This window comes from Dreissena polymorpha, chromosome 16 (genome assembly GCF_020536995.1).
Source record: "Dreissena polymorpha isolate Duluth1 chromosome 16, UMN_Dpol_1.0, whole genome shotgun sequence".
Taxonomy (NCBI): domain Eukaryota; kingdom Metazoa; phylum Mollusca; class Bivalvia; order Myida; family Dreissenidae; genus Dreissena; species Dreissena polymorpha.
The window spans coordinates 9,271,076-9,298,539 of NC_068370.1; the positions used below are offsets into that span (position 1 = coordinate 9,271,076).

At 34.0% G+C, this 27,464-nt stretch overlaps 1 protein-coding gene across 19 annotated transcripts in view; it reads left to right on the plus strand.

The window, feature by feature from the left end:
* Nucleotides 1-27,464, plus strand: part of LOC127862998 (polypyrimidine tract-binding protein 3-like) — a 115,707-nt gene that overhangs the window by 29,192 nt on the left and 59,051 nt on the right. For 4 of the 19 annotated variants that reach the window (XM_052402320.1, XM_052402312.1, XM_052402314.1 and 1 more), the window contains exon 1: nucleotides 1,041-2,057. The exons of 1 other annotated variant lie outside the window; for it this stretch is intronic. In XM_052402320.1, coding sequence (XP_052258280.1) covers nucleotides 1,833-2,057 — 225 coding nt within the window. In that variant the 5' untranslated portion in view covers nucleotides 1,041-1,832. Of the gene's footprint in view, nucleotides 1-1,039; nucleotides 2,058-3,450; nucleotides 3,493-23,048; nucleotides 23,306-27,464 lie in introns of those variants that run through there. 14 more of the 19 variants (XM_052402319.1, XM_052402313.1, XM_052402317.1 and 11 more) reach the window with 10 other exon arrangements.

The window sequence follows — 27,464 nt, forward strand, 5'->3', positions numbered from 1 at the left end:
CCACACCCACCCAAAATTGCCTTTTACTATAATTTCTTCCTTTCTACACCGATTCACTTATAATTGTCCCCTACCGGTTTCACCATATTGCTTGACAATAGCCTTGTTGATACTGAACTTCTATAATGACAATATGACAATACGGTCAATCTCAATTATGCATGGCCCCATTACCAACCCTGGGGCGCCCCTGGGTCAAACATGCGGCGTGGGGATACGCATCAGCCTCTGCCGCGCCATTTCTAGTTTTAAAATATACTGCATTTGTAAAAAAAGAAACTAAAAATCTCAAACTAAAATTGCAATGCTAAAATACACTTAAGTATCAGTTGTTTCTAAAATGATTTCTGTTATTTGCTTTTTATGGCCTCCAGTTTTTTACATATGAAATCTTTCATATACAAGGAATTAATCTTTTAAATGTCTGCAGGCCTTTGTTTGTGAGTAATTTAAATAGCCCACTTTGTTTTGACTGGTGGTTTGGAACACTGAGCAGTAGGCATTCTATAGATCCAGAAGATATTGTCATTAGCAGACAGATTACATGCCATTATTCAATGAAAATAAATTATTTAACTTTCTTTCAATCTAAATACAACTTTAAGTTTACCAAAAGTTTAATAATTGACCTGAACAAGTGCCTTGTCTTAAATATTTTATAGAATCACTTCCACACCAATATTGACACATAAATGTTAAAATAAAATCAGGCAAAATAATTTGCATACAGTTAATAACTGCTTTAGCCTTGTATGTAGCCTTGTATGTCAGATATTTAGTGTAAAATAAAACCATATTCCTTTGTCCCTCCACCTTGAGTGTAATTTAGCTCCACTTTTATATAATGGTCACATGATCTCTTCAGAGCTTTGTCGTAAATTTTCCCTTGTCAATGGCAGGCAGAAGAGTCAATATTTATTCAATTGGTAAAAGCTTTAATATAGACATACCAGAATTTTATTCTCTCTATCATTGTATTGGTGCCTTTGCATTTATCAAAGGCTATTGGTGAAAACATAAAATATTCTACTGGAAAACAAGCTCGAGGCAAATTTGATATCTCTAATATACAGTTGACTGGTGATTGTCTTTCCCTTTATCAGTGAAACAGGACATATTTTAGTGTTTAAACTTGACTTTTAGTGTATGACGGATAGTAATATAGCTGAACAGGACTCTACACTGGTAAAAGGGAAGTTTTATAAGTGTTTTTAACCATTGACAGGAAATTGCTGGGCTAGTGATAGCTGTGTAATGTTTGCAAATAACTTTCAATTATAGATTGAAAAGTTATTGCGTATTACTGTCTGCCAGAGATTGAGTTGACAGGAACTGATTATCTGATAATATTTTCAATGTATTGATCTCGAGAGTGTATAATAGGGAGACACACTTTGTCACAGTTGATTACTAGGCACTGATATAGCACTGTGGTAGTGTAGGTTTACAAGGGCACACATGTGGCAGCCTCTGTTCTTCATTTTGTTTCCTGGTTTCTGAACATAACCGGCACTTGACAACCGTGGACACAGATCCGTATCCTGTCTCACAAGTGGAGGAGAATAGGAAAGCAGCCATTGTGACTAACTGAGAGGGCTTTATTTAGTTGGACCACTAGATGAGCAGCTTTTAGTGTTCCAGTTGTCACATCGAGGATCGTTTGTGAAGGAGCCAAGGGAGTATTTATATACCACTGTCCCAACAACGTTCATCAGTGAAGCCATTCTCTGAAAGCCAATACCTGCCTGCAGACAAGATATCAACCCACGCACAGCGAACAGCACCGGCTTGAAGCTGAACTTTACTATGCCCAGTGGTTATTGTGTCTGTGTATGATGTACCTAGCCTACAGTTACCCACTTGGACAGCCAGCCATCCCCGCGCTAGGAGCCCATACGCCCATAGCAACCGCCGACTACTCACACCCGCAGTACGTGACCGCTGTGACAGCACCTTCTATAGCTGAGCCCTACCTGGTCCCCGTGACTGCAGCACACCAGCCCCTCCAGGCTGCCCCAGCTCCTTACCAGGCCCTTACACTTGCTGTCTGCAGAAAGGTAATGGCTGTTTTCATAGTTTAAACCATTTTATTTATTTTGTGTACTTAATTGCATTGAAAAGCTCTCCTTGGGCTTTTCCTGGAATAAACCAAAACTGTTTTCGTAAAGACCTTTAAAGCGCTCTCCAAGTTTAGTAGGGGCGAACTAGGGAGCTTTCATTTTGCAAGGCTTATTCTACATGTCACTGTTAGGATTTATGTACTTTTGTGTTTTTATATTGAAATGCACATTGTGTGTTAATTAGTATTGTGTGCTTCTCTGTCCGATTGCTTCTTCAAGATTGTTTATGTGTAAGGTTTAATTATGCCCCCCTTCGAAGAAGAGGGGGTATATTGCTTTGCTCACGTCGGTATGTCGGTCTGCCTGTCGGTCGGTCGGTCGGTCCGTCCACCAGGTGGTTGTCATACGATAACTCAAGAACACTTGGGCCTAGTCTGATAAGATTTGACTAATGTAGTTCATGATTATCTATGTGACAAAAATGTATTGTGAATGAATGTATGACAGTTTAATTGTATTTGTGTTAAAAAAATTAAGGTAAATTTGTTTAATTGTGTTTTATATAATTAAGTATAGTATAAACCTTTTTCATGTTTTGGGGAAGTTTGATACAATTTGTAAAATTTAAGAGTTTCAAAAGAAAAGTGACTATATTAAGCCTGTACTAAGCCTGTAAAAATCTGGTGTTGTTTGCCCATCATTGTAGCTTTTCAATATGATGAAAATAGGGTATCCATTATCCTAGATTAAATCAGAATATTTTGTGCCTAGCCTAGAGTGTAGTATTTGATGACATATAATGTGTTTTACGCTTCAACATTCCAACATTTGGTTTTGCGGGTATATGACCTATATAATGGGTGTATGTACATTGTAGTACTGGTATTATATGTAAATTTTTTTATAATTACAATGGCGTTTAAAAAAAACTGTAAAAATTAAGCACTATAAATGATTAAATATAACATGTAATACGGAACTTAAGTGAGATAAGTTTTTTACGCAACATATTTTGCAATACCAGGTAACAAATAACCTGAATATCTGTTTCTGTTTATTTTTACCTATGTGATACTTTTCCATGTCAGGTTTCTTTTTTTAAACATATAAATATGTCTGCTTAATACTATACTAAAATAACTAGGTTTATTTTTTTTTGTAAGTTAAAATGCATTATGCGAGTAAAAATAGCTTTTAGCAAAAATAATGATGTTTTGACAATGCCCTATCCGTAAGATCAGGTAACATTCTGAATGAGCAAGGAAGTTTAATATTACACACTAGATCTTTGTTACGGATGCCAAGCTCAAGATAATTTGCCTTATTTTGAAAATATTTTCATTTGAATTGTTTTCCTGTTTGAAAGCAATAATTTTGGCAGGGAACACTTTGTGTTTCTTATCAGATGGAGCCATCACTCTACATATTTTTGGTGACTATTTAGATGTTGTTGATTCTTGTGCAATTTTGATACTTTATTATTTAATCTATCTGTTTAGGCCTCATTAAGGGTTATTATTAAAAAAAAATGTTTTCCTCTTTCATACAATTTTGTGCATAGTTTATTAATTTTAATTTGCTGTTATGTCATTGAAGCATTTTGGCTGAACTTTGCGTTGTTATTTTCTATTTAGTTGAATATCAAGCTTTAAATAAGGAATGCAGACATTCTTTAATTACTTCTAAGAATAAAAAAGAGAATTTCTGTAGGGGTGAAATGTACATCTTCACCATGTATTTGGATTATAGACAATAACATGCAATTGGAAAAAAAAATCCTTGCACAATTTATTACAACTGTTTGAATTGTCTGCAGCCTCAGGTTAAGTTCTCCATTATGTTGAAAATTTCAAAAATTATAATTTGGTGTTAATTTGGATGGTAATTGGTGACACCAAAGATTTAAATGGGGTAAATACATATGGAATCACCTTGGGCAAAGTTGGTCAATATTTGTGTCTCAATAAAGGCCTTGGGCAGTGCATTTCATGATTGCTTCATTGTTGATACAAATCTTAAAGTTTCATGTCTTGTTTATGCTTTCTACTTCATGTCTTTTAAAAATATTTATGTTAGTTAGTAATTTTCAAATAAACATAAAGACACATTAAGTTTGTAGAACAGATTTTGATTTTTCAGGAATTCAGTTTTATCATTCGACTTTGGTTAAAACAACTTAGAACAGTTGGATCCCTTTCATCTATAAAATCTTGATAAATATTAAACTGTTAATTTTTAAATTTCAAGCAACTAAATTGCCTGTATTTCTATTGAAAATTTTGAAGTGTCTGTACCTTTCATTCAGATAAAATCATAAAATTATGAGGATAATGGGTGTAAAATTTCTCTAATATGTCAAGACAGGTATATTTATTGTGGGTAGACGCTCTTCAATGGGTGACGCACACAGATGTATAGTCCTATTGCTTGTATTCTTGTGTTGAATTTGAAAGAAGAGTCATCCCCTCATTTTGAGTGAGTGCTGTAAGGTTTTTTAAGGCACCAATGTATTTCACAATTTTCAATATATTTATGTAAACAGTCATTATTTTCTGGATTGATAAATGTAATTTACATTTTTAGGAAATGAAAATACATTATATTTTTTTAAGTAAAAACTATGGCTACATATATTTCTTATCAATTTGAACACACTGTACCTGTTAAGTTCTTATATGGACTTGATTTTTTATCAGATCCATTTTTTGTGGAATTAAATACACCCCTGTGGAAACACTAATTATAAACTATTACTACATAATATTATAACTGATAGTTCAAAACTGAAATGTAGAAAGAATTTTACTATTTGTATCACTCTGACATTTAAAGTCAATTACACCATATGGCCATCATTTCCTCCAGACTTGTCACATTTTCTGAGTTTTCTTCACACTTGTATTTGCTTAAGGCTCTAAACATTTTTTTGCATTCTCTGTGACAATTTTCCAGCGCATGCAAACATCTTCATTTATTTTATAATAAGGCGTCATATATTGTCATGGAAATGTTCATGTTTTGTTCAAACCTTGTATACTGTCCGTGTCCTTTTCCCACTAATTTGGTGGGACATTAATTTATGATTAAAAAAAAGTAATAGTTATTTTAAAGAATTTTAATTAGTGCAGTCATCTTGTCAATAGTGTTTTTTTTCATTTTATGTAAAAATGTTTTCTACTGTTTAAATTATTACAGATTTATCTTGTATGATGCTTTTTTTCAGATGTATTTTATACATTAGAAAATGGCTTTTTAAATTCATTGTGAAAAGGGGATCATAATATTATTTTGGTAAAAGTACAAAGAAAAGCTCATTCAGTCTGCGAATGCCCCTCGTTACACAAAAAAGCAAATCAATGAAAGGCAAAGCAAAAAAAACACTTCAAATAGCAGCAACATACAAAATTGTCCATGTAAATGGAATGCCAATGGAATATATTTAATTTTCCTTTGTTAGTTACCAAAGCATTGCTGAGGCAATAATGACAAATTGTTGACAATACATTTTTGGCAAACATTGCCATCATGTTGATTACAGGTAATCAATGGAAATGGTAAATTACATTTTGTGGCATTTGGAAAGGCTGCCAATCATTGGCTTTGTGCCGCAGTTACCATCATTTTGAATCATTGAAAGGAATATTCCGAGCATTGTCAAATGTGTGAACTGTCGATTATTTTCTAGGACAATTCAGCAAAGCACAATACGCTCATGATTCTTGTTACGTGAATGACATTGTGTGTTACCCAAACATATGTGTTCACAATGAAAGTAAAAAGTTCTCAAAATGTTAATATATTTTAAATTAGCACAGTCATGATGAACAAACAATTTTCTGACATGTTGTCTTAAATTTGGTACTGTGAAACCATTATTATTCGTCCGACATTAATTTTCGCCTTTTTCGTCCTTCGACCGATGGACGAATTCAAGATCCTAACGAACAATCATGTCCCATATTTGAAACAAATAAGACTGAATTACCGTAGGCATGAGGCATTTAAATCCAGCGTAATCCACGCATATACACAGGGCTCGAAATTAACACTCGCACACTCGCAAAATGCGAGAAAAAAAGATTGCAAGGTAAGTTATAAGCCACTAGTATTTTTTGCAAATAAGTTATATTGCTTAATGCGTTCGACGGCGTGAACGCTAAACCGTAGGTCAATTTTTTGTTTGTCCGAATACCCATATGCGGAAGTGCGCACCTTGTTTGTTGACTGGTATACTTATAATACAGATACACAGATGGTATTGATACAAAGAACATGAAACAGTCGACTATTCACACTCAGGTTAAATCCGGTTATGTATTGTGTTTTTCAGGGGTGTTGCAGATTATACAGCCTACACTAGGCGAATCCGGATTAAAGACAATACTATTAAACGCAATTAAAATATGACGATGTGTGATCAACACCTGACTGAAATATATTCTGCGCTTTGTTACGAATTATTAAAGAACATTTTGGCAATTGGCTTCGTTGTTTAAAACACTCGTTAACGATCATTCAGTCCCACTTATCCGCTTTCATAACAAAGAACGTGTCAATGACATAAAATAACAAGGGACAGTTACTATCACCTAAAATAACAGACTTGTTAATTGGCATATGCCAAACAAGGCCCACCTCCTGCAAGTGACTACCAAGTGTCACCTCTCTTTCCCCAGCACAATTTTTTCGCAACCGCTTATTACATGTATTACAAACAAATCGGACGTTTTTTTTTTCAAAACCAGAAATGGACGAATTTAAGAGCGGACGAAATAGTCATTTTTATGAAAAGGGCGAAATTTTGTGCCGACGAAAATAAATGGTTTCACAGTATTTGATTGGAAGTCCTTTTCTCTAGTAACATTGTCATTATGATTGATTTACAGATAAATGGCCTAATCATCTGAGTATAGGCCTTCATAATTTCTATAGTTCGTGGTCTAATGGCTTGTACATGTGTTGGAATTCTTCCGTCACCACTCAATGGGGGAATATTGGCCCTTTATATTTTTTATAAACATTTCTCTTATGAGAATTATTGCTTTTGCTGATGTCTTGTGGTAATGATCTGCCTTGCTTGAAGGTTAATTTAAAAATAATTTATTAAAGATAAATTCAGAAAAACTACCTGAATTTACCAGCAGTTATTTTCTTCAAATCACTGTTATTTGTATTAATTGTTTGGGACCAATGTTTGCAATTAAAGCAATATTAAGGTATTTTGGAATTAAATCTGGCACATTTCATGTTTAGTGAGAAATTGAAACATGAAGAATTATTTTAATCTTTGTACTACATTGCTTGGGCATTGGGTTTTGACTTGGGTTTACAATTAGATTCTCTCCATTATTTATCATAATATGTCTTTACTTATCCCTTGAAGCCTTTATGAGCACATAATTACTGGTTTAGCAATCCAAATCAGTTTCTAAAACCGTATATGTGTTTGCTCTAGTAACACAAGTTCTTGAAAGAAGCAGTGAGCAATAAAAAGTTCAAAAGCGTTAACACCATTCTCTGAATCAGAACTCTTACCAGAAACATAACTTGAATCTAGGGTCTGGTTTAATTCAGCTCAGTTGATAGTCCGCTGGACCATAAAACCAAGGAAGGACCACACTGCAGGTCTCACAACTCTGGGTGGATTTCTAAATTCTAGCTTAACAGTTTAAAGTCTTTGTGGAGAATACATACTATTACAAATGGAATAAATTATGCCAAACTATTATTTGAAGATTTCATGGTGAATTTGTTGGAGCAAGTGATAATTTCAAAATTCTATATGTAATGACATAAGTTGAAATTAATGCATATTTCCGGTAAATATTTTAATATGCTTGATCATCATAATGACATGAATTTACAAGTGTGTTTATGCATGCAATTCTGTTGTAACAGCTGAAGATTTCTATCCGAAAAAATACACTAGACAAGAGTTATAACACATCAGAGACTAAAATTTGCTTTATAACTTTTTAATAACATAAATTATTGCACCTTTGACATAGTACGGATAAATTATTTATGAAACTTGTAACACTAAAAAATTTACAATTCACATTTTGTCCAACTTGTCTGTAATGTAAAGCTTGTATATAGAATTTCTGCACCCCTGTCTATTTTGATAAAACAATTTTGAACTGTGTTCGCTTTGCAAACTACAAGTCATAATAATAAATAAATATAATATTAGTTTGACTGGTCCCCCCCTCCCCCAGGCGGTTGTTAGATGGGATCATATGATATAGTTAAAATGGTTCAAATCATTTGGCCTGAAGCTCCTTGTAAAACATTTTAATGCTTTGTAGTTTACTAGAAGTTTTATCTGAATTACACAATTTTGCAGATGTTTAATTGCGATCATACTGATTATTGGATTTGTATTGGAGATAAGCATGGCTTTATCACTACATAGTGTGCAATTTATTTATAAAAATATTAAATGTTCAATCTGTTTAATTAAGTAAATTGGACTTTTTCCCAAGGTGAGAATCAAAGCAAAAATAACCAATAATTTGAAAGTTTGTTATTTAAACACCCATTTTGTTTTAGGTTTTACCATAATTGTTTTGAGTATTTAGCTTCTGGTTATTGGATGAAGGCCTATTGTTTACTGCACAATGGCACTCTGATTTTCATGGCATAAATATAATTTTATTTGTAACAGTTACTGAATAAGGTCATTATAAGCCATCAATTAGTTAAGGACCAAAAGTATTTAGGGTCATGGTGTATGTAACGGCAATCATTTCTGTATTGATCTTAGGGATATTCTAATGGTTTATCTGTGCTGTATGAAATTGACAAGGTTTGTTTGTTTTGGAACACTAAAGCTTATCCTATGGACAAACAGTCTTTCTGAATGTGTGTTGTGTCTGTCATTAGAGGGTATTCTTGAGATTTTCGCCATGGACAAAAATCCAGTCCATCACACAAAGGGTGCTAAAATGTTTTTAAAAGTGATTAGAAATCTAGAGACTGCCCCAGAATAAGCCTGATTGAAATGAATGCAACATGTGCTCTAGATGTTTGTGTTAAGATTTGTTTCTGACAATTCAACCAATTAGTGAATGTTATGTAAAATCTATTTCTCTTATAAACAAGTTTGTTGACAAAATAATGCTGCTTTGAATATTATATTTTTTTAGTAAACATATTATCAATAATCCTTTAAACAGATGCACCACATGTGCTTCTAATGTATTTACCATGCTCTCAAACTGCGTTTCTATTGAAGCAAAGACATTAAACAAAGAAAGTTTCAGCAATTTGTTGCGCTAGTCACTTTAATTCTTGGTCAATCATAGCTAATGCTTTTAACCGTCATCAGTGCTGAAGTAAAATTGTATTGGTCCAGTCATTGAATTATTTCGTATTTAATCATTGCCATAAAAATTATCATTTATGTAAATGAAAAAGTAATTCCACTCTATAATTTCTTTTCAAGGCTTATGATCAACATTTGCCATCTAAATGGCCATAGCTTAGTCCTCATTTTATTACTGTTTGATAATTTATATTGGCTGTTATTACTGGTATCAAGTCATTACTTGCTGCTATTGGCGATATTAAAATGGTTGCCATGGTTATTGCAGGTATTTTCGCTTCACCTGAAAATTGGGAAATGTGTGCCAACTCTTTTGCAACAATATTGTAACAGTTACACATGATTATGTTTGTGTTGTACTATATTGTTATAAACTACATTTTTGTCTTGTTTGTACAACAAAAATTACATCACCATCATAGACAGTAAAGGTTAAAGATTTGTTTAGTAACAGTGTTGTTACATATGAATATTACTGAATAATTTGCATAGAGATGACAAATGAAATAGAAGGGGCATCTGTTATGGATTTTGAAATATCCCATATTTATTAATTAACCATTAACCACATACATATTTTGACGTTTTTGTAGTCCTTTAGAAAGTTTAATCTTATTAAAGACCTTTTTTTACGAGATTAAAGTTTTAAAGGCTGTATTTCCAACCCTTAGATACTGGTGAGCAGCAAACAGCATAAAACCTGAACAGACTGCGCGTTACTTGCATGCTGTTCTGGTTTATGCTGTTTGCACATAGCCATTTTCACTCTGCCTCAGAGTGGAAAAGGGTTAATAATGTATAGAAGACATGTCTTGCCAGTTTATGTTTTGTACCTTAACCCATTTATGCCTGGCGTCTAGAAAAAAGGCCTTGGCAAACAGCGTAGACCCGGATGAGACGTGGCATGATGCGGCGTCTCATCTGGGTCTGCACTGTTTGCTTAAAGGAATTTCTGTAAGAAATATTCTAAATATAGAAATAAATATACTAGACATCTGTAATTTTGGAAATAAATTAATCCAATTTAGAAGGATGGGAGACTCCGCTAGGCATAAAATTTAATGGGTTTACAAAACAAATGGTAATGATGACGGTCATATCAGAATTATTATCTGCCTTCTTATTGGCTTGGCCCTGGGTTTTGATATTTGATGTCTTGTGCATTATTATAATATTTACAATAGTATGTAAAACAAAAATCTTCATTGGTTTACAGAAATATGCATTTTGGCTTTTGAAAGATTGTTAAGTGTGGTATGTCCAGACGGATTAAATTGGTAATATGGTCAATGGCAGCTTGGCATAGTCTGTATGGAGAAGATCCACGTTAGAGCCTTGGTTAATGTCAGTATAGAACCATTTAATCTTTATGGTCAACCCTTTCATTAATATTTCTGAAGGAAATCAGATGGTCTGGAAATGAGATCTAAAATTAATTGTTTGTCAAGTACATGTATTAAAACTCTTCTAGTTAAGTACTGGATTAGTTATTCTGCTATTTATCTCTAAAGTCTGTATTGGAATACAAAGAATAACTTTTCTTATATATCTGCGGTGCTATAATTAAAGTCTGAATTGCATTTAGTTTAACATATAATGTAAATGCAAAGTAATTGTGTGGTATATATTGCTCATTGTGTGTTAACAATGGAAAAGTGAAACATTTGAAAATGTAAAGATATGAAATAGATAGGTGCTTGCTATTTCACCAGATTGATTAATCTGTTCAAATCTTATAGTGAACATTATTTATTACATTGACATTGCAATGCTATGTAATATACACATTGATTAATCACCTTAAGTGTGAACAACAGAAGAAAAAAACTTATGCCACCTGATATTAAATGGCATAGAAATCGGTGTCATGTCACAGATATGGACCGATAAAACCAAAATGAATACGGGCTATATTGTGAAATGGGTAACTGGTTTTGAAAAGAGGCAATCACACAAGCTGTTAGTTTTAAAACATATGAAATTGTGTTCCTAATTAGACGAGGTCATTGTGCACAGTATATGAGCTGGTCTATGGGGAAAACTGGGCTTAATACAAGTATTGTCCCAGATTATTTTGTGTTGTCAGCACAACTTAATCAGGAACAACACAGTGCCTACTTTTTTTGGAATTTGTTTTAAAGGAAGTCTCTTCTAAAGGGAAATCCAGGCAACGAAAAAAGTGTTTGCACTGGCTAATCTGGGATGATACTTTTTTCAAACGCAAAATTAAAGCCCGGATTTCCCAGACCGCAGCTGATTTATAGTCACTTTAAAGACAACAGCTTGTGTTTTGTTTTGTTCTCGATTACACTTTATTTACAAGTTATGTAGTATCATGGTGTAATGTATGTTTCATATTTCAGTAGCATTGAATTATTTTGTATCTGTACATTATGAGTTGAATAAATTATCAACAACATCTGGTACCTTAATATGATATGGCATGATAAACAGTGTACATTAATAATGTATTGATCACAAGAATTTCAACTGTTCACTATTTAAGTGTTATATCTTTGTCAGATACAACATTTTGCATATATAGTCATTTTATTTTAAATATTAAAAGAACAGCAAACTGTAAAACAATGTCTAGTTGCGGTGCCATTCCTTTATAGTGCTTACAAAAGAAACATGGCACAATACTAATTTGTTTCAATAAAAAAAGATGTAAGTTAAAGTATTTCAGATCATTTATCACATTATTTTCATAATTTTCTTATCTTTTATAATGAGACAAATTTTATGGGCCTAAGCAATATTGGGCAAAGTGGATAGATCAACTTTGGGAATTCATTGTGTCAATCATTGGTCAAGTAAACACGACTTCCTGTGTTTCAAATTGCACTTGCAGTATAATTAATTATACTGCAAACATGAAAGAACTACCAAATGTGAAAGTGTAAACCAAACCATTGAATAAACTCATTATTAAGCAAGGATTTTCCTTACATGGGCAGGAAATCACACTATCTTTCCCAAAAATTTGAAGTGGCTGTGTTTGTTTGTGAAGCAATAAAGATATCAGTCTGCCAGTCCATCTCAAGTGTGTGAGGCATATACAAACAAGGCCCTACTTGTCAACAGTCCACGAGTTGCACTTCAAACACTTTGCACTCAACATGGTGGTGCTGACCCAGACAAAAGCTGATTCTTACACACATTTATACACTTTTCAGAAGCTGTTGTATTACTTTAACCCTTTGCATGCTGGGTAATTTGTCGTCTGCTAAAATGTCGTCTGCTGAATTTCTAAAATTAGCATTTGCTTAAAAAAAAAATCAAAGAATACTATCATCCTGTGGCGTCTCATCTGGATCCAAACTGTTTGCAAATGCCTTAAAAAAAATGGTTCCAACACTGAAAGAGTTAATACTGATTGGTACTGCACAAATCCAAAGACAGAAACAACATTTCGATGCTTCAAATTAAAATGTCATTTCATTTCTGTACAATTGTCATTTCACTGCTGTAGAATGAAAACTGTGCTTTTGTTACTTTACTGCTATACATTTGTTATTTTACTGCTGTTCATTTCTCAATTCACTGCTGTTCATTTCTAAATCACTGCTGTATATTTGTCATTTTGCAGTTTGGAATATGTAATTGTTCTTATTTACATTTGTCATTTTACAGCTGTACATTTGCCATTTCAGTGCTCTGTCATTGCCAATTCACTGCTCTACATTTCTCAATTCACTGCTGTACATTTGTCATTTATTTCTCTGCATTTGTAATGCTTCATATTTGTTGTTTCACAGCTCTACATTTGGCTTTTCACTGTTTCCCATTAATTTGTCATGTTTCAGCTCTTCATTTTTCCTTCACTCTTCTACATAAAAACAACTTTAAACCTTGTCATTTCAGTGCAGTATTACATTATGAAATTTCTCTTAGTTACTTTCAATGATTGTCATTTCAATCTTTTGTTATAATTGTCTTCATTTGGTATAAATTCACTGTTTACAGTTGCCATATCACTGATCAAGATTGTCATTTTATTCACATCTTATAGTCACTTAAAGTCATTGTCACAATCATTAACAGCTCTTAATATTTTATGCTTTATTTCTTCATCTTTTAGAGAACTTTAAAATAAATATTGACAAGACATTTGTATTACATGGATTACAGGGACTTTTTAATATGATAGGCCTCATCATTTCTGTCATTGAAGTTGGTCTCAGATGCAATTAATGTCACATTGATTACTCTGTAGCAATTAGCTGTGACTCTAGTTGCATCTTCAAATAGCCAATTAATGTTTCATATTGTAGTTACTTTCGTAATGAATTTTGCACCCACGTTACTTTCTCAGGTGTTTTATTTAGTAAAGTTCTATCAGATTGAAAATTACCAGGACATCATTACATTAAGTTGTTAATTAACTTTCTGCTAAATATTTAGAAGACAAGCAACACCATGTTAGTATTTTATTTATAATTACAATGTCAATTACATGTTATGTATTTTACTGTTTTGTTTGTGAATTGTTTTAATTTATAAATTGTTTTGTTTTTGAGTCTGCAGCAGAGAAATTATTATTATCCTGATGAATGAACAACATGTTTGCTCATTGTATGATTTTCTGTTGTGCAATAGCCAGATAATATACATTTGTTGTATATTAACTCTCAGTTCTGGAACCGAATTTTGAAGGCCTTTGCAAACAGTTTGGATCCAGATGAGACGCCACAGAATGTGGCGTCTCATCAGGATCCAAACTGTTTGCTATTCTGATAGTATTCTTTGAAAAAAATTCAAAGAAAATGCTAATTTTAGAAATTCAGAAGACAACATTTTAGCAGACAACAAATTTCCCAGCATGCAAAGGGTTAGTTGCTAAAAAAGAACTTGTAGTTTATGGTATATTTCAGATATTGCATTGCCTATTGTAGCGCTTCAAACTGTCACCTTTAAAATATTGTGGAATAGAAGGCAAGCCTCTTCCTAAAGCCCAATGCCGAAAAATAGTAGACTTGTTTTAGGAAAACTGGGCTTAATGAAGGTGCAGCATATAATGTGCCAGATTGGCCGGTGTTGTCGGCCCAGGCTATTGAGGAACAACACTTATTTTCGCCTGAACTGGATTGTCTTTTATAAGAGTCTTCTTTATTCGGAAAAAATACAACAAAAGCAGAAAGTGCCTTCCCAAATTAACATGTGCATACTGCACTTGCTAATCCGGGATGATTCTTTAGGCACATTTATTAAGCACACATTCTAAGAGCAAGGCTTATGGGTCAACCAGCACTTAAATGATACATCTCTGTCATTGAGGATACTATAATAGAAATTATTTCCCTCTGTAATGTAGAACAATCATAATCAGTTTTTAAATGTCTCTCCTGCTGGATGTAGTGTCTGAAACAAACATGTTTTCTTTCCTCAGTATCAGGATGTGCAAAGCAGCATACATTGTGTGAAAAATATTATCAATTGTTTCATAAATGTCCCTGTTTAAACAGATTTTGTTCCTGCTGGTGATTTAATTGCCTGTTTGGTGTCATGTGCTCACAATTATTTTCCTGCCTGTCATCCCTTTTTGGAACAGTATCAAGATCAAAGTTTGAACCCGGCATCTGATCCCTTCAACTTAAATAAGCTGTCCTTGATTCGTTAATTACCTACACATCCAACATAATAGATTTTTTGTGCAACAACACTTCGCTTTTATTACCGTCTTTCAATTTATTATGAAAGTTCTTGAAAAGCCAAATGAATGTTAACCTTATTTGTATTTTACTGAGAACAATATATTCCCTAATTTTCTATGAACACTCATGAATTCTAACTCAACAATCAACGGAAATCTGTTAAGTAACCCTCTATTTATTTAATGTATTGGTCTGAAAAAAAATCTCCAATGTATGTACTTGGTACCTTCTGGTATAGAGGGCCGACACTTGCTGACATTAACATTAAATTAAATTTAGCTTTCAGCATGGTTAAGATTCAGCCCACAAAGGCACCAATTAAGCTTGTTTCATGTGCTTGAAGGGATATGTTTCAAGAGCTCCTACAGGTGTATAATTACTTGAGTAAATAGATTGCCAGGTATATAGTGTGAATCTGTCCAAATTAATGAATAATTACAGCTTTTTATAGATCATGTTTAATCGCTGTGGGGATCAAATAGTCTTCCTTGAAAGTATTTACATAATTGTTTGAGTTAGTATAGTATTGTGTATCCATAACATACATTTTTATGCCCCCAAAGGTGGGCATATAGTGATTGCATGTCCGTCTGTTTGTCTGTCTGTCCCTCTGTCCGTCACACTTTTGCGTTTAGATTTCGAAAAATGCTCATAACTTCTATGTTGCTTCAGATGTAACCTCATTTTTTTTTTGGTATGCATGTGTATATTGACAAGGTCTTTCCATACACACACAAATTTTGACCCCTTTGACCGTGACCTTGAACATAGGGTCCGCGTTTAGGTTTCAAAATCTGCATTTAGGTTTCGAAAAAGCGTTTTTCGGGGGGCATGTCTTCCTATGGAGACAGCTCTTGTACAGTACTGACAATCTGTTTAAAAACATGTTAATGGAAGGTGTCATGCTAGTTGCATCATAAAATCATTTATGTAAGTTATATGGGAGTTTTATTAATTTCATAATGTACTAACATTAATACTCTGCGTAAATTACTTCAAGAAAGGTTTTACTTTGATATAACCAGCGTTTTGTGCTAATCGTTCTTGTACCATATGCAGCCTGCTTTGCTCCTGACCAGTCTGAGCTATTGCGCAATCTGGTCGGGAGCTGTGCTGTCCTCTATTGTGTCATGCAAAGTTTAGTGGTCTTTTTCCAGATGGAGCATATAAGACCCATTATGACTTGATGAGGCTCACATTGAAGCTTACAGGTGGCCGTATAACCCTATAACAGTGTAGTCTAGATTGACAATTTTAATAGTTTTCATGTTCCATCACTCCAGGATAGTAACGGTTGTGAGTGCTTCATTCATAATGGATTTCCCAACTGTTTGTGATGTGTCCAGCCATTTGTATAGAGTTTAAAAGAGTCAGCTAAATAATAGATGAGTCTTCATGTAGTGCTAATCTAATATGATTGATATTCCTGTATGACTGATCTAATGGTATTGTGTAGAACAAGATAGCGCTTACATGGACAGGGTTTTCAGTCCATCTATCAATTGGTGATAGGCACTAGCGGCATGTTAGTAATTATCTGTCTTCTCTTCCATGTGCTCAGCCATATTTTGAGTTTCCAGTCCATAATAATATGTTGCTGTTTGCAACAGAGGCAGTGATGATACGTCACACAGATATCAGTTTTTGTCCTGGCCTTTTCATTTGCAATTAATGTAATGAAGTCACCCATACTGCTGGCTACATTATGGGAGTATCCAGAGTCATACACTGGCAACCCTAGGGATTTGAACTATGGTTGATTTGATGGAGGAACTTCCATTGTCAGATGTATACCAGATTGATTTACCGTTTGCAATTAATCACTCTCGCTTTCAGGTCTAACCTTAGATGGATCTTTTATGACATAAATTCATGCACTTTCATGAACAACAATTGAACAATAGTTATCTAAGGGAGGTAACTCTTAAATGCTTGCTGCAAGTGCATTTTCATTACAATAAGAGTTCTTTGCTCATGACAAAGAAGACTCCAATGGGAATGACTGATTTCTGACTTTTGCTGTGAGACGTTCTTAAACTGTACAGTGAATTTTATTGCTAATAAAAAGTTCATTGTGCAAAACATTATATGTTTGGAGTCCTAATGATATATATTACAATAACAGGATTAAAGATTTCTGTTTTGTGACTGAAGACTTACATTTCTCTTATTTATAAACAATCAAAATAATACCACAACCATTGATACTTAAAAATGTCCAGTAAAGAATGTAACCATTACCCCATGATTCCAGTTGGCAAGCTCTGTATCCCATACTATATGAGCCGGTTTCTGGGAAAACTGGGCTTAATGCATGTGCTAAAAGTATTGTCCCAGATAAGCATTAGCAGTCTGCATGTGCTAATCATTGATATCATATTCCGCCTAGACTAGAGTTCGTAATGAAGAGTCTTCCTTTTAACAAAAAATTCCATATAAGTGGAAAATGAAGTCCCTGATTAGCCTGTGTGGACTGGGCATGCTAATCTAGGACAATTCTATTTACACATGCATTAAGCACATTTTTCCCAGGGCGCGGCTCATGTATTTCTTTTGGCTTCAACTATCCGTACCCATTGCCTTGAAATGTTGGATGGAAGCAGGTGCTCCGTCAGTCAGTGCGCAGGCTCGCCTGTTGCTACATGGCTCTCTGATTATCCATCCAGAAACTGCAGGGCCTGACTCCACAGCCTGATGGATATACAACATCTGCTCGAGTATTGCTGCTAATATTTATAGTTGGATTTAAGAAGCAATATCATGATTTCATCTTGTTTATACAATCATTACTGTGTATGTTGGACTAAGGGTTGAGTTTTCAGTTTTCATAAGTCTACCTGTGTCAGTCTGAAAAAATGTATGATTGTATGGCTCATGTGACATGCTTTTGTCAATTATTGTTAATTCCTATTCCTTCACAGCAGAAATAAAGATCAGTTTGATCTGTCCTTAGACTTTCTGTTCTGGGATTGGAATATCCATGTTCCTTCATGATCAATAGCATGAAAAGCAAGATTGAGGCATTCTGTGAACTTAATCTTATCTCCTGTCAAAGCCCTGCATGCTAATGCTGTCATGAATGTGCAGTTTTGTCTGCAATAAAAATGGTGGGAAAATACTAGGGATGTTTTTATCTTGTGCAATTGGCAGAAATGGCACTTTGAGATAATGTTCACAGTATTACAATGTGCTTTATGAATTCCCTGAATGTGTTGGATTGCAACATATTTAAAATAATGAGGAAAGAATGTTATAATTATGTTATTATTTCCAATAATTTCTTTATTCCACTGTATAATTTCTTCTGAGGCCATTGTAATCAGCATTATTATACATTTTCTTTTCATGTCAATATTAAAGGGTGATATTGAGTTTAATTTGAAGGTCTTCTGCAAAAACAGTCTCTGAATTTAAAAAAGCTCCTCCTCTGGGAAAATGTGACTTTATACATAAATCACATTTCCTTTAATGGGTAAAGTGTCATCCAAAATTGGCCTGTGCCTTATTAGGGATGCCTCTGCTTTTATGGAATTAATTTTTTATTGGAAGTATCTTGTTTACAAATAAAAACAGTTAAGGTGGAAAATATTGCCCCTGATTAGTCTGTGCACACTGCACAGGCTAATATGGGATGACACATGCATTAAGAACCATTTTACCAGAGCATATCTCATATAATAAAGAGAATCATGATGTCAGTTGTCAGAGGTGTATGAATCATACATCATTACTCAAACATGTTCAAATTGACAGATTTAACATTGGGATTCAAAGGCTCTGACCCTTTGATATTGAATGCAATTGATAATAATAATCTGCAACAGTGGAACTGTCTTCTTTTGACTGGTTTGGGAATGTCTCATATGCAGGATGTACTTGTAGAGATCTTCAGGAGAAATTCTTGCACCATTTAATCAGTTAATGCATCCTTAATGCATCTTTAATGCATCGCTTATTTTATTGTCCATGTAGCTCTTAATAATGAACATTTTCATAGCTTTAATTCTCTGTAGATTTTCTAATAATCGATGACTTACTGCAGAGAAATCACGCCACTATATTGCATAAAAACTATTAAATTTAGGTCTTGCTTTTATTTTTATTATACACATATTACAGGTAATCTTTGGTGAAAAATATCACGCTATAGTTTTAGGATTGTTAAAATAATCTGGGAGTACACTTGCATTAACCCCGTTTATCTGAGAGGGGCTAAAATGATATTTAAAAAAACTACAAAGTGAAATTGGGTCTTCTGAAGAGTACTAGCAGGTAATAAATGACAATCCCACGATAGGAAAGTACATTGATCCCTAATAGTACAAGAGTAATAAGGCATGTGGTGTCAAACATAATTGCTTGTAAGTTTTTGCTACATATACTGTATAAATAACTGGTGTGTTAATGGACAAACTTTGTAGATAAGTGTGTCATTTACCTATATGTATTAAGAAAGTGAAATGTTAAACATATTGAAACAGTTTTTTTATGGATTCGCACAAATTGTTTTGGACCAAAGATAAAACAGAATTGTTGTCATGATGCTGCTGCTGTTACTGTTGCTGCTGCAAGTGATGATATTGAAGATAATTATGTTTTGGTGAATCAATCTTCTTGAGCAGTTTTGCAAGTAAGGACGATGTAATTTTTAGCTCGGCTGTTTTCGGAGAAAACCAGAGGTATTGTCATAGCCAGCTCATCGTGTTGTCCGCCATCCGCCGGCGTCATGCTTAAACTTTGACATTTTTCCCTACAACTTTGAAACTTCACATGTAGATGCACCTTGATGAGTTCTACACGCCACACCTTTTTTTGCGTCACTAAGTCCAAGGTCAATGTCACTGTGACCTCTTGAAAAAAAAAAAAATTCTGACAAGCTTTCATTTATTATGCCCCCCTTCGAAGAAGAGTGGGTATATTGCTTTGCACATGTTGGTCTGTCTGTCAGTCGGTCTGTCCACCAAGTGGTTTCCGGATGATAACTCAAGAACGCTTGGGCCTAGGATCGCAGATGACCCCTATTGATTTTAAGGTCACTAGGTCAAAGGTCAAGGTCACGGTGACCCGAAGTAGTAAAATGGTTTTTGGATGATAACTTAAGAACGCATACACGGCCAACAGGGCGAACTCTGAACAATATAACTGAAGCAACTGGTCTGTTACCATAAATCTATAATTATCAGTCCAATGAAACATCATCATTTGAGTAAAATAAAGTGGATCAGTAAAAATATTATCAGAATATGAGATTTTTTTTGTATATTTTGTATATTAAATATTGTGTTAATGTTTAATTTTGTTGATTAATATAAATATTAGCAGGACAGGGGAGGTAATACACGATTATATCTTTCTTATATACAAGGGAAACAAATGCAATAAGTTTAGATTTCATGTTTAATAAATAGAGGATATTTGTTCATGTCAGTGTGAGATCATTTGTTATTTTTTTCTATGACCCTTGACATATGGCTTTTATATTTTGCATACTTGTTTACCAACATCACCCAACCTATATTTTCCCCCCAACCTCACCCCCCCCCCAATTTTTTTTTAAAACATCATCTAATAAATTACCACACCCCACATTATACATCCCTCTCACCCCCTACCCCCCCCAAAAAAAAAGATTATTTTTTTAAACACCTTATAAATAACCACACCCCACATCATACCCCCCTCTCACCCCCCTACCCCCCCCACTCCCCCTACCCCCCCCCCCCTTCCCCCCACATTACAACACCCCACATTATACCCCCCTCACACTCCCCCTACCCCCCTACCCCCCCCCCCAATTTTATTTTAATTTTTTTTAACATCTAATAAATTACCACACCCCACATTATACCCCCCTCTCTCCCCCCTACCCCCCTCCCACCCCCACCCCCAAAATAATAAAAAAAAATAATTGTTTTTTAAACATCTAATAAATTACCACACCCCACATTATACGCCCCTCTCACCCCCCCTACCCCCCCCCCCCCCCAAGAAAAAAAAATAATTTTTTTTTTCCTTTTTTTATTTTTGAAAGATCGTCTAATAAATTATTAGGGAAGGTCACAGTGACTCGAAATAGTAAAATGGTTTCCGGATGATAACTCAAGAATGCTTACGCCTAGGATCATGAAACTTCATAGGTACATTGATCATGACTAGCAGATGACCCCTATTGATTTTCAGGTCACTAGGTCAAAGGTCAAGGTCACAGTGACTCGAAAGAGTACAATGGTTTCTGGATGATATCTTACATTAGGTCAAAGGTCAAGGTCACAGTGACAAAAAATGTATTCACACAATGGCTGCCACTACAACTGACAGCCCTTTTGAGGGGCATGCATGTTTTACAAACAGCCCTTGTTCAAAATTGCACCCGCAGCCAATGTTGGCACCCGTTATGCGGTGCTCTTGTTTAAAACAGGTTTTCAATTCCTTCAGGGAAAGCAATAGACCAATTTCTAAAATATATATCGAACCAATAATGTAAGTGATTTCACATAGCCATTAGCATCACCATATATCAGTGTGGACTGTTACAAACATCTCCATGGTGTTTCATACCATTGACCTGACAGATAGTATCTGTTGAAACACTGGTCTGTGCCACCCAAACAACATCCATCAAGTCCTGATATAATGTAGATCAGCATACCTGATAAAATAAATACATTTAATGTTTGCCCTCATATGATATGAATTGTGAGTTATGTTTAGTGAGGGTTGAGTGTGGAACAGTTGTATCTTTTAAACATTTCTGTATCATGTACAACTGTTAACATGTACTAAATCCTCATTAATGTCTGAAGTTTTAACATGTTGAAGAGTCAAGTAAGCTCTGGAATTCAGTATTAATGGTTTACACACAATTTTGCTGAAATATATTCGTTGGAAGATTCTTTTCAAGCAAGATTTGGAGAAAATAGAATTGTTCTACTCTGTTTTATTAGATTTCACAGAGATCAAAGTTTTATGTTAATATTTCAAAAATCATGTTTTTTTACTTGTTAACCAGGTTTTCCGAAGGAAAAAACTGGTTATTAGATTGGCGAATGCGGGCGGGCTGGCTGGCTGGCTGGCGGAACAAGCTTGTCCGGGCCATAACTATGTCGTTCATTGTCAGATTTTAAAATCATTTGGCACATTTGTTCACCATCATTGGACGGTGTGTCGCGCGAAATAATTACGTCGATATCTCCAAGGTCAAGGTCACACTTTGAGTTCATAGGTCAAAAATGGCCATAAATGAGCTTGTCCTGGCCATAACTATGTCATTCATTGTGAGATTTTAAAATCATTTGGCACATTTGTTCACCATCATGGGACGGTGTGTCGCACGAAAGAATCACGTCAATATCTCCAATGTCAAGGTCGCCACGACTAAAAATATTTATTTTTTTTAAAACAAACTTACAAAGGTGGTTAATTTTGTTTGTTCATTTCAAAAGTTCAGTTTGAGTTTTCTCCCTTTATCACATTTTTTTTTCATAATGAAAACCTGGTTTTGTGACAATTTTGTCCCTTGTTTTACATAAGGATTATACTTAAAATGGCTGTAACTTAGCTGCATTTTATAAACATTTACATAAACATTACAAAAGCGTCAATGTAATAAACATAGAAATAATGCGGAACTACACAGTTGTAAGGCATTGTGTAGGAACCATGGTGTGGAGGCGAATGAAATGCTCTCAATCTTGCTTGATTGAATTGCATGCAAAATATCCATTCAATAATAACCAAGTTATTCCATAATGAGAAGCATAGCATTGATTGCTGTAGCAATTACAGGAGCTTGTTACCTAGTGAAAATGTCATACAGCCACGTTAACAATTGGAACCACCCTAATTAAATTGCTACCAAAATAATTGTGCTATCATGGCTGTATTTCGCAACCTACCTCATAGCTCCTCATAGCGTGGCAATCTAGGTAGATTTATGAAGCCAAGGCTACACATGACTGATTCAACAGTTGTATACAGCATACAGTGGGGTAATGTGGCAAATGGAAAGTAAATCGGTCTTGAGTGGTTCACATATCGACTCTCTGTTATAGTATATGGTTCTCCAGCAATCTCTCCGCTCTCTATTGGCTTCCTTCTTTACTTGGTGTGAGCTGGTTCCTCTGTTTCCTCTGTCAACTTTCCCTGGGATTTCTTCGCTAGCTGTGTGTGTGTTTGTCCGTCTGTCTGTTGATGTACAGTGAGTGCTTGTCGGATATTTAAACTTTCTACAGAAATAATTTTACCGACTTCCTTTAACTAAGGTGAGTTGAAGATATTTTTTGTATGTTTTATTTATTGTTATTTTAACTTGACTTTTGATATTTTGTTGCGATAAATGGGCGTGGCAGTTTAAGAGTGTTAAACATCGGTCATTTTTCAGTGTTACAGTTTGGTGTTTCTTTAAATGATACATACATTTATTATATAATGATAATATAAGATGATTATGTTAATAGAAAAAATCATAAAAGTGTTATGTTTGTGGTGAAAAATTGTTTACTTGCTAATTTAGATTTTTCTGGTGACTGTGTTTCAGTTTTGCTTTTTCGATATATTACTATATTAATGGGTTCAACTTATGTAAAAATTTATACCCAAATAAAAATCAAATTGTTTAGAATTAAATTCAGGAATGATAATTTATGATCATGATTTTTCACTTATATTAGAGAATACTATTTAATTACAAAATATGGTGCATTTTATCCGCCCTGTACTTTAACCTTTTAGCATGCTGTCAGTAATTACTCACAACTGCATGCAGGCTGATAAACCTTTCTGGCTTACATAAATTTCAGGAAATCTTCCATGTGTAAACAGAGTTGATTATTTTTGGGATAAAAATTGCACTCAATGACTTTCTTATTGTCTGGATATTTTGTGCCCCTGAAGTCTTGATGCTTTTTACTTTAAACTGAATTCTGTTATTAACATTTTAACGTAGACATGCCAATAAATTATATATGTGCTTCTTTTGAGTCACTGTTGGATCACTTCCTTTGGTTAAAAAGGTGTATTGTTATCTTGAAAATGATATGAGCCTTGTTCTAAGAAAACTGAGCTTAATACATGTGCGTAAAGTGTCATCCCAGATTAGCCTGTGCAGTCTGCACAGGCTAATCAGGGACGACACTTTCCGCCTAAACTTGATTTTCGGTAAGGAGGGACTTCCTTGAAACTAAAAATACCATAAAAGCGGAAAGTGTTGTCCCTGATTAGCCTGTGTGGACTGCACCGGCTAATCTGGGATGACACTTTACGCACATGCATTAAGCCCAGTTTTCTCAGAAGGAGACTCATATATTCTTGAAAACCTATACCCAAAAGCAAATAAAATCAATCTTAGCTTGAATTAAAACTATTAGCTTCAAGATGTTGTATCAATAGTGCTAACAATTGAAATTAATATGTATACATGAAGCCCTCCATTAAGATCATATTTGCTTGCTTGAGTTTGATTTTATTAGTGATAAACTAAGTTTCAACAAAATACCAGATTGAAACAGCCTCTTCTGAACACCTGACCTCCATGTTCAGGTAATTGGTGTTCAGCTACAAGCCGGGGGGGGGGGGGGGTAAAAGATTATAGTTTGTTAATAAATGTTTGTTTAATGAAGTAGAACTAGGAAGATGGTGTGTAAAATATTACTGATGCTCTCTTATATTATGTGAAATGTTATAGTGTTCTGATTTCCTCCCCCAATTAAACTCATTTCATTTATATGCCCATTTAAAATGTCTTTTTTGTGTTTGATAATAATTGGAATTTATGTATTAACTATTTGTTGTGTTGATAATAATTATTAATTTCAAGTGTCTGAGTAAAGTAAAAAAGTGCCAACAATTTATATCTATATAGATATATTGATTTGTAAGTCACATTCAAATAAAATACAAAGTCTTGTACAAAATGTTTTGTATGCTTCATTTTTTAAATTAATTCTTTTGAATTGATTTTTGTTGCAATATTGGTGGTTTTAATATTGGTCCAAAAATTAATGGGCAATACATTCTTCTGAATAAAGTTTTGACTTTCATTTGACATGTTTTAATGAGATTATTGAAGATTTACCTCTGTTTATAAAATTTTTATAAGCCAGATTACAATATTGATCGAGGAAGCATTTAGAACGGAGAGAAAAATCTAGTTGGAGGCATTTCAAGCTTCATGTTAAATAAATTCTGTAATAATAATTTGACACACTGTGATAAGGTTATAAAGAAATGTGAATCCCAATTTTGTGTAGGTTGTTAACATTCATTTACAGAGATATCAATCACTGGCATTCCGAAATATGAAGGACAGTTCATACCTCTTAGTCCCGTTTCTCATAAAAAATGTTGTTGAAAATCTTCAGACTGACAGAAAAAGTAATCAGAGTGACAGAAAATGTGTTCCTAGTGGCAGAAAAAATGTGTTAGTAGTGACACAAAGTCGCATACACATGGCTGAAAATAAATTGTTTGTAGTCCAAGTAATCTTTTATTGTTTTCTGTTAATTTTCCAGGCAGCCATTAAATGCACAAAGTCACTCAATCAAATCAATCACCAAACTGCTCACTAACTCGCTTGTTCACTCATTTTCTCTAGGTTTTCTCGTTCTCCAACTTAATCTGATTATTGCTGACTTGCAGATTTAAAAGATATAATTTTTTTACCAATTAAGATCTTCATAAAATATGCCCATTTTATGCTGTTCTCGTGCTGATTACAAAACAGCAAAGTCATGTTTGGCTACTTCACTGTTCTTTGTTGAAGGTTGCAAATTTATTTTCTGCGTAATAATAATCATTAAAACATTGCGTTGCAACAATGATGTCAGTAAAATTTCAGCATGAACTGTAATATTCTTGTTGAAATTTCCGTTGTGTCTTAATTTCATATTGTGTGTTTGTTTCTGCCTTTAACCCCTTAGCCGGAAAAAAAGCTTTTTGTTATGGATACATGCATCAAACCACTAATGTGGGCAATAAAGTGAATATCAGATATTAAATTAGATGAGGATATTTAATTTCAGATGTAGGTATTGATGACAAGTAAAACATATTTGATAGTCAAAATGTGTAATAATTTTCAGAATGTTAGCACTTATTTAAGTTGAGATGTTTTTTCATTGCACAATATTTAATGATTGTGTTTGTATCACTAGTATTCCAAAATGATAAAGCATGCTATAAAATCAATGAGGTGTTATCATTTGAATTCTCTTTATGATTCAAAATCTAAGGATTTTGTCTAAGCACTTGAAACCACAGAATAAATATACAGATTGTGATTTCATGCTGTGCCAATATATATGTTGTGTGCCCTGTGTTAATGGTTAAAACAGATTGTCTGTTTACTTTGAAATGTTTTTTCTGCCACGCGAATTTGTTTGTAGAATGATCAATGTTCTTACAGTTCTGTGCAATATTTTTCAAATTCAAAATAAAATTACTCAGCCTTTGTTAGGTCTTTGTTTGTGTACAAAGATGGCAATTTTGAAGCTTAATAAGGGATTTATTGCTATCCAGTTTACCAATTATATCAAAGAAAAATAGGTATTAGCTTTTCATTTGAGATACTTGGGTGAAAGAAAAGAATTGCCTATTGAAGACTGGAAGTTATTACTTCTTAAAAAGAATGAACCATAGGCCATTTCGAAAATTTTAAATCACAATTAGGTGTGTAATTGAATGTTTTGAAACATATTTGGCAACCTTTGCGTTTGATGCTTGGCCTTAAAATTGATTGTGCACCATATAGTATGCTAAATATGATATATTTTTGCGGATATAGTATTTTTGCTAACCATGAACATTATTTTCTTAGTGGGATATTGATGCTTAAGGCCAAGTAAATGAGATAAAGAAGAGAATGGTCCTAATTATTTTCCCAGTGTTTTCAAAGAGAGCTATTTTGCAAAGAAAGCAAAGCATGGTTGTGGTAATAAAGACATCTCTTTGGGTAAATAAACAGACCTTGAGGCCCAGGCTCCAGTTAACACACTCAATAACTTCTTGTTGTATTTCGTCATGGCATTTTGTCCATGTGAATAGCCATTATATATACGAAAAATGGTTATGTTATGTTTGCATATCTTTAATGATATATCTTCCAAACAACACAGTATACATGAATATAAAAAATTGTGTTTTGTTTTGCCTGCTTTCTATTGAAATGTTTTATTTAAAGAAATGACAACATCCGGAAAAATGTTCCAGTATTCTAAATACTGGGGTAAAACAATTTACATGCAAACATGTGGAATTAAGGCACCAGGACAATACTGGCTCATTGATTTGCAATGACTGAAAAGTTGAGATATAAATATTTCTGTATCACAGGGTTCCATCCCATCTCAGGGGAAAATCTGTGAATATGCAAATGCAGTCTTGAGAAGCAGCATAATAATATCTCAAGATGCTCATAATCCCAGT